This window comes from Nanorana parkeri, unplaced genomic scaffold, assembly GCF_000935625.1.
Source record: "Nanorana parkeri isolate BGI_ZX_2015 unplaced genomic scaffold, ASM93562v1 scaffold29, whole genome shotgun sequence".
Taxonomy (NCBI): domain Eukaryota; kingdom Metazoa; phylum Chordata; class Amphibia; order Anura; family Dicroglossidae; genus Nanorana; species Nanorana parkeri.
The window spans coordinates 3,008,761-3,017,029 of NW_017306297.1; the positions used below are offsets into that span (position 1 = coordinate 3,008,761).

General features: G+C 38.1%; 2 protein-coding genes across 2 annotated transcripts in view; one reads left to right on the forward strand and one right to left on the reverse strand.

Annotated features, from left to right (window-relative positions):
• Positions 1–6,259, forward strand: part of NCBP2 (nuclear cap binding protein subunit 2) — a 30,619-nt gene extending 24,360 nt beyond the window's left edge. The window contains exon 5 of the mRNA XM_018567602.1: positions 6,248–6,259. The gene's annotated coding sequence lies outside the window, so the exon portion shown is untranslated. The remainder of the gene's footprint in view (positions 1–6,247) is intronic.
• SENP5 (SUMO1/sentrin specific peptidase 5) overlaps positions 56–8,269 on the reverse strand; it is a 13,620-nt gene continuing 5,406 nt past the window's right edge. The window contains exons 2-9 of the mRNA XM_018567582.1: positions 7,421–7,526; positions 6,054–6,201; positions 5,227–5,274; positions 4,655–4,732; positions 4,380–4,517; positions 2,764–2,847; positions 2,238–2,288; positions 56–746 (exon numbers count right to left, since the gene is read on the reverse strand). Coding sequence (XP_018423084.1) covers positions 636–746; positions 2,238–2,288; positions 2,764–2,847; positions 4,380–4,517; positions 4,655–4,732; positions 5,227–5,274; positions 6,054–6,201; positions 7,421–7,526 — 764 coding nt within the window. The 3' untranslated portion in view covers positions 56–635. The remainder of the gene's footprint in view (positions 747–2,237; positions 2,289–2,763; positions 2,848–4,379; positions 4,518–4,654; positions 4,733–5,226; positions 5,275–6,053; positions 6,202–7,420; positions 7,527–8,269) is intronic.

The following is an 8,269-nucleotide window of genomic DNA, read 5'->3' on the forward strand; positions in this document are numbered from 1 at the left end:
TTTTAATCTGTTTTAACTTTTATGAAATAAAATAAAAAAAAAAAAAAAGAAATCAGATTACATAGTTTTAGTAAACACAAAAATAAACAGAAAGAGCACTATAGATAAGGCCGAAGCAAATCTCCTAAAATACATGTTTGCAAACAAGTGTTGCAAATACCTATAAAAGATGGAACAAAAATTGTAAATATAACAGGTCTGGTCAAAATATATGTAATGTGTGATATTTTTTTTTCCACAGGAATAACATTTACAAGTAAATACAGATTTTGAGCTCACAGGAAAATGTACCTGCTAGATTCATACATATCATTAAAATTAAAACTTTTTTTGTAACTTATCTACAAGTCAAAGGTGCATTGAATCTACAGTTCCGTTTTACTGCTGCATGCGTCTGGGTATTTGCATGCTTACATAATAAATATTAAATACACAAAACAAACTGAAGCCACAAATATTTCAGTGTCAGCTCTTTGATGCTGACCATTTTAATGTCCCAAGAAAATTAAACATCTGAGGTAACGATGGAGGGTTATCCACCCTTCTAAAATCGTGTTTTAAAGTTGTGGAAGTATTTAGTAATTCAAGTAGAGCTTGAACTTTTCCAAAAGGTCAAGAAAGAGCAGCTTTGATGTTTAATCCATAAGTCTGCATTCACAAAGTTCTTTGTATATCCGCTTCCGCACACGAGGCATGTCTTCTTGGGAGAACTGGAAAGGCTGTTCTAGAGCGAGGCACTTGCAATACTAGGATTTAAAAAAGGGGACAAAAAAAAAGTTAAAAACTAGAAAACCTCTAGCATTTAAAACTAGCCATAAAAAAGGCAGGCAGCACCCATCCCAGCTAGCATTTCCCTAAAAACCATTGCTCCACAGTCATTAGATCACTGCCTGGAATGGCTGAAAATGAGCAGGTCTAAAAGACAGTCATCCAATCTCAATAGACATCATTCTTTATATTTGTTTGTAGAATAGGAATCAAATTTTAGGTGGCTTTTATTGTGATAGCCCCACTATTAGTCAATGCATACATTTCACATTTGTTTCATGTTTATGTGTAAAATTGAGTTTCAGCACTTTTTTGAAAAGTCCTAAAATCTAACCTGAAAGCTCACCACAAACAGCTATATAAGCATGCACAGAAATAAAATGCACTTTCACCCAAAAGAGTTGAATCTAAATCTTTTATCACCACCTGACAGACAAGCTTTAAAGAAGAATTCCAGGAAAAATAGTAACCACACTGCAAGGGTTAACTGCTTGTTTTTATCTAGGTGCGTAAAAAAAGAAAAAAAAAAAGAAGTTGGTCTGGTAAGTACATCTGAGCGGACTCTCTGCTTCTGTGATCACTCAAGTGCGTTTCCTCCTCGGTGTCCCCCCGGCTATACAAAGTGCATGACTGACACCAGGATCCTAAAGGTGCCCATACACTGGTCAAATTTCGGCCGGTTTTTAATGTACCGGCTGAAATTCGCACAGTGTGTGGGGCTGTCGACTCCCTTTTAGCCGGCATTCCTTGATCAGCTGATCAAAGTATCCTGCTGGAAAATCTCCATGTGATCAGAGCCAGCAGCCAATGAGCTGGCTGCTCTGATCTGGTATTCTGACAGGTGAGTGGCCAGCCTTATGCTGCTGCAGCAGAGGGGGAGAGGCGCTAAAGACACCGTTCTAAGAACAAGCTGGCTGGAACGGTCTGGTGAGTAAAGACACAAACGACCACTTAATATTTTTTTTTCCCCGGGAGTGCATTAAAGCTGAGCTCCAGGCATATATAAGATACAAAAGTTAATACAGCTCTGTATTAAGTAACATATCCTTAAATGTATTTATTTTTTTAAGTGCCAACAGTGTAAACACCTGCATTTGGCTTATCAACCTTTTGCAATCCCTTTACAGCAGTGCCCAGAATGGACAGGACAAGGATTAGGAGAGAGAAGAGCTGAGCAGTGAGCTGCTTTTCTTTCACTGTCCAGTCACAGGCTGGGTGAGGGACAAGACCTGTAAGCGTTAGTGAACTTCAGCATACAGAAAACAGGTCTCCTCGGCCCGACAGAACTCTGTAGTGTGACAGAGCTGCATAAATCTCAAGGCTGAATGGGCAGAATTACAAATCATTTGACAGGTAAAAGAGTTCTCATACATTTTTCAGCTGTGTATTTATCCATTTGCCTGGTGTTCAGCTTTAAAGCACGTACTATAATGCAGAGCAAATCATGTCAGGATTTCCACAGATCTCACCTGAAGAACAAAAACTCCACAGTCACTGTCATTCTTTTGTTGTGGAATGCACTGTTAATGAAAAGAAAAAATAAGAAGTAAAACCTCACACATTGACATCTGGCATGAGTGGCTCCAAGAAATAAACCTTTTTCTATAGCAGATAAATGACTAAAAGTTCACTACATGTTCTTGAACAATAACATTTTACTTAAAATAGATAACATTTTTGAGAAGAAAAAACAAAACAAAAAACAGACAGACATTCAGCTACAGTGACCCGCTACAAATTCACCATAGAGAAGTGTAAAAGCCTTTTATGGAATAGTTTCCCAACCCTGAGACCAACTGCACTGAAAAGCACCCCTAGGTGTAAATTAGGTGGACAAATCCTGTCTCAGAATCCTGAAATTCATGGACATATGCTTTACACTGACCAACATCCACTCTAAAGCCACCAGTGATCTGTAGTCTGGCTTGTGAACAAGGACAGTGCCACCAAGAGCCACGCTAGGAAAATAAAAATTGCATTGGAACTGCAACACACCTTGGTAACAGCGGTCTGCCATCCATCAAGAAACTCTGGGTAACTTTTCTCCTTGGCTTCTGTAATTAGGTATTTGCGGATATTCTGCAAACCAAGCGCATTCAGGGGGTGGAGAAAAAAAAACAAAACAACAGAAGAAGCTTCAGTGAGCAGCACAATGGATGCCAACAAATGCACAAAACAAGTAAGCAACACAATCATTGGAATACAAAAATTCTATAGGTCACAGAAACCATAAACATAAAGAGGGATGTAAAGCCAGGCTACATTACACCAAATTCCTCCCCATCCCCTCCTTCCCATTACAAGCTGACTAAAGCTTTTTTGAATAATAAAAGTAATGGAAGAATATATGTATTTTTTGGGATAATATTAAAAAATGTTGGATGGAAGCATGGTGAGAACCAATATTTTCTAAAGCTGAACCAGCTTTCTGTCCGGGAATCCAAGAAACCACAGTCATTACCCCATTACTTATCATTTTGGAGCCACCTTTTGCCGAAATAATTACAACTAGCCAGCTGCAGAGTAAAGCTACAAAAAAATGGAAGTGTAATTTTCTAGTAAGATTTTACCTACATAACTGTTATTCTTTTCTCTCACACTATGTACATTTTCAGTTGTAGCCATTTTAAAGCTCAACACCATAAGTTCTTTACTATCCTGTGTAGAAATGTGAAGCTCAAAGTCCTGCAAGTACACTCCATTCACTTGTTTGAAGATAGTAAGATATTTCTCTGCCTGTTGCTTTTAGGGAACTATCTTCCGTTCCATGGGAAGCCCAAGACTGGATATACTTCTGAAGATACTGACAGAGTGCTGTGATTTCATCCTCCTACCCCTATGTCAGTGCTGCGTCCTGAATCCTTGGAGAATAGATCCACAGTGTGCTGTGGTGGGCAAAGGCATATGACACTCCAAGGAGTCTTAAGCCGGCCAAACACAGCGATTATCATTGAACCGTCGTTCGATTTCCGCTTGAATACCCCATCATGCACAGACCAATGTTGTTTCGATAATCTTTCGTTAGCAATACTAACTGAATTTTGTCGATCGACAGAACGGACTTTCGATTGTGCATGTGCAGTGTTCATGTTGCCATTTTTTTTCCATACGAAAACACCACTAATTCCGAGCAATAATCGATAGGTGTATGGGAACCTTTAAAGACGCTGCCTGGCTGCAATAGGAGACACCGGAGAGGCAAGTATAAAAACTGTTCTATTGTAGGGTGCCGTCAGCTGAACCTTTTTTTAAATGACAAGCTGCGATTGTGGTTTCCGATTGAGTGCCCTCTAAGCAGCTTTCTTTAGATTAAAAATGCCTACCAAAAAACTGTTTGTAAAGAATACATTTCCCAAAAATAATTTTAACCTATACAACAAATTTCTACAGATTGCCAGTGACTGTGGAATCATTTCACTTGTTTAGCATATTGCACACTGGACTGGGAGAAATGATTCTATATAATGAAAAAATTAAGTCGCCTTACTGTATTTTTCACACACACACAAAAACAACACTCATTTGTTATGACAAACAATAAGGGTAAAAGGATATAATGTGACAACGTAAACATAAAATGACAACGTCTAAATTTATAAAATGCACTTTACCTCTACACAAAATTTAAAATGTATGCCTTGGGAATCATAAAAGGAAATGAGCTTTTTGGGTATATTCACAGTAATGAGAGACCAGTGGACTTCTAGATGAATTGGAATTAACAGCAAGATCTTTTTGAACACATCTACCTGTTGGAAAGCAGAAAAGACTTCCGATTATGTCTCTTTCAAAAGCCCAAATCAAATAAAAGGTCAAGGACTGAATACATTTCACTGTGATTACATACAATCTTTAGATCAAAAATATAATTTGTTTAAATGCTTGCCTTTTTAGTCCATCTTTTCACACCATTATAACCTTTGGTCATAAGTTGCCGATGAAAGAAACTGTTTAAGAAATGAACCTGTTTGAAAGGATACAAATAGAGAGCCATTATTAGGAATTAAATGCTGGTAACAAATGTAAAAATCTAGTTAAAGGGGACATGTCATAAGAAATGTGTCTTTCCAACCTCTTCTAAAAATACGAGATTGTCTTGGTTGCCATGCTGGCCCCTCAGCTTCACTAATTAAGAACAATTATGCAGGTTGGAGTGCCAACATAACCAGGTGTATACTACTGGATAATTGATGCCTGAAGATAAAGACCACTACTGCCATTTTCTGAAGGGGCTTTACAAATGTCTTAAAATGACATGTTCCTTTTGAGAGAACTATTAATAAGAACCCAGAGCTTACAGGATCCCAGCAATTGTTTGATTCATTCTAACCAGTGATAAGCAAGGAATGTCTGAATGCTGAAGCCTCACATAGGGCACCTATGTGTGTGTCCGTGTGTGATTATTACCAAGAGATACTGTGCTCTACTTTATGGAAAAGGGAAAATAGTATTGCATACCTTTTCTGGAACAGCATCCATTATTAGTTCACCATACATATTGATAACCTATAAAGAGATAATCTCTAATCAGGTTAACAGAAAAAAAGATGCTTAAAAAAAAAAAAAAAAAAAAAAAAAAAAAGAAAAAAAAAAAAAGTGTAAAAAAAAAAAAAAAAAAAAAAAAAAAAAGGCAAGAGAACTGCCAATCACCAAAAGCCAAATAAAACCATGTACAGTAAACTCCCCGTTAGCCAGCATTCACTGGGATTTGTAAATTCCAGATAAATGTAGATTCTGGTTGCTTGATTTCTTCTAATACTATACCCCACACTATATCATAAACTCTATATTGACTTCATAATATTTAGGGCTGCAGCAGCTATTATTTTCATCTCTCTCTCCAACTAATCAATGATGAGAATAGTTGCCAACTATTCTCATAATCAATTAGTTGTTGCAGCCCTAATATTGAAATGCAGTGATCAAAAGCAAAGACAAATAGGCACACAATAATTTCCAGGATAATGTCACAGATCAGCAAAACAGCGAGTACACAGGGGATTTTTTTTTCTGGTTAGATGAAAGATCTGGTTAGTTGAATACCGGATAACAGAGTTGACTGTACTTCTTATACATTTAAGCAATTTTTTTCTGGTACACAATCAATATTCTAAAAAATTGGCCATGATAAAGATGATTTTTATATGCCATCTAAACGAGCAATACCCATACTTTCTACAGACAGATGAGGGTCAAAAACAAGCCACTTCACTCCAACTTTATAGCAGAAATAAGCTGATCAAACATTCTATGAGAAACCAAAAATAAATTCAAACACAACATGCCTGATCATTGATCCAATTTTGTCCATCAAGGGTAGTGAGGTCATCCATGTCAAGCACATGTTTATTGTATAAGACGCGGAAACTGCACGCAGTAGTCTTGGAATGCTTGGCTCTGAATTTTGATATTTCTTTATTGATGAATGAAGCCCTTAGAAATATATAAAAATCAAATACATTTCTCCAATTTGAAGTAGGCTATAACAAAAAAAATATTAAGACAGACAACTTTCTGTTAAACTGCATCAAGTATTTATTGCTGTTTGTGACCCTATGGAGGTCATTTCCATTAAAAAGGAGCTTTACCCATATCTTTAAAATAACAACGAAGGCACCTTTAGAAATGTTTAGTAAGAGTATGCACTGGGGATGCACCGATATCGTTTTTTCGGTATCGAGAACCGATATTTATATTTTGGTACTCGCTGATACCGAGTACCAATACTTCCGGTAGCATAGAGCCGGCTTCCCGGGCAATCAGGAAGCCAGGCGGCGTGTCATTACCCACCGCCCAGTAGAAAAAAAATAGAAGAAAAGTAGAAAAATGTCACCAGCACACCATGAGTTGAAAAAGCAAAATATTTTATTGCCAGTAGCTGTATCTCATTGGCAAGCGCTTTCGGGGCCTCGCAGGGTCCCCTTCATCAGGCTTCTTGATTGCCCGGGAAGCCGACTCCATTCTGTTTGGCCGGCTGGATGCTGATTTGCCGGGAAGTCGGCATCAAGGCCGGCCAAACAGATCTGACAATATGGTGACACGACCCCCACCCTGCAGGCACCTCAATCCCCTCACATAGTTCCTTAGCAGCATTCATTAACGTACCAGTCCCTCGGCCAGCTGGGCAAACACCGCTCTCCAAGATCTGCTGTCTCCTGTGTGCACTGCACCCACGTAATTGGCCCTCAGCCTGCTAATGCGCAGACTGCCCAGCGCTCTCATTCAGAAATCCTGTGCATGCGCAGTAGCAGGCTGAGGGCTGATCACGTGGGCACTGTGCACATTTCCTCGCGTCACTGCCGGTCAGAGGAACTTTCTCTCTGACCAGAAGTTCCAGTATCGGGAAAGGTATCGGAGCATTTGGCGAGCACGAGTAATCCGAGTGATCTTGGGAAGATATAGACACCTCTTTTTCTGATAAGAGACACATATCAGGATAACTGGTTTGACACCAATCACTCAAAAACAAACCCCAAAACACCTAAAGAAATTGTAATGGGTTAACTAGTTCTGCAATTTCAGGACTAAGTGTTGTAGAAATAGAGGTACTCATAGTAATACATTCAAATAAATTAAAAGCATTGGAACGCCTGATACAAAACTCCGTTTTCAGGGTGTATGTGCATATTGAACTGCAAACAAAATATCAAACCTGTATGAAAGGTCCTCATTGAAGACTTCCTTTAATCGAGTCAGTACATCTTTCTCAGACAATGGGATTAAACTACCATATTTCTTCATAGTCTCATTTAGAAGACCTTGGATATAAAGAAAAGTATCTCAGTAAAAAAACATTGAAATAGGCAATATACAGGTAATAGTTTGCTGGAAAGGGAAAAGTTAGCCTACCAACATAGAAGATGCCCCAATAAATTTAGCAAAGTCCGGGAACATTGGCTAAAATCCCTCACTGGCTCCAGCTCAATGTATCCTTGACCATTTAGTTGCTCTTAAAAAGTAATGGGGCATCCAATGATCTTTCCATTAACAAGTCACAAAGCTTTAGTTGATCATGTACTGTTGATCTACTCCATGTCTCTGTAGCATTCATGTGCAATTGCCGTTTCTCTCTCAAATAGGGCTGCTTGATGGACTTGCGATTGTTACCCTTTAATAATCATAATCTTATAAAGTTTTGTTTTCTACACTTTATACCACTTTTCTGTACATTACACTGGTGTAATGGACAAATGTGTAAATGAATACTACTGTGCTCACTGCCTAGTGTGATTTAAATGGTACAGTTTACGGATTTCTGTAAATTGTTTAATTTAAAACAAAAAAAAAAAAGAAACCGTTGTTCCAATAAAAAGCTATTTGATAAGAAAAAGAAAAAAAAAAAGGGGAAAGATTCTCCTTCCTAAAAGAATTGTGTTTTACAGCTTCATAAAAGGCAAAAAAACAGCAACTTTAATGTAATTTTTCATCTTAGCTGCTTGTGACCTTAAATAAGCACTACAATTAACCACTTCCGGGCCGGCCGTAGTAAAAAAACGGCCGG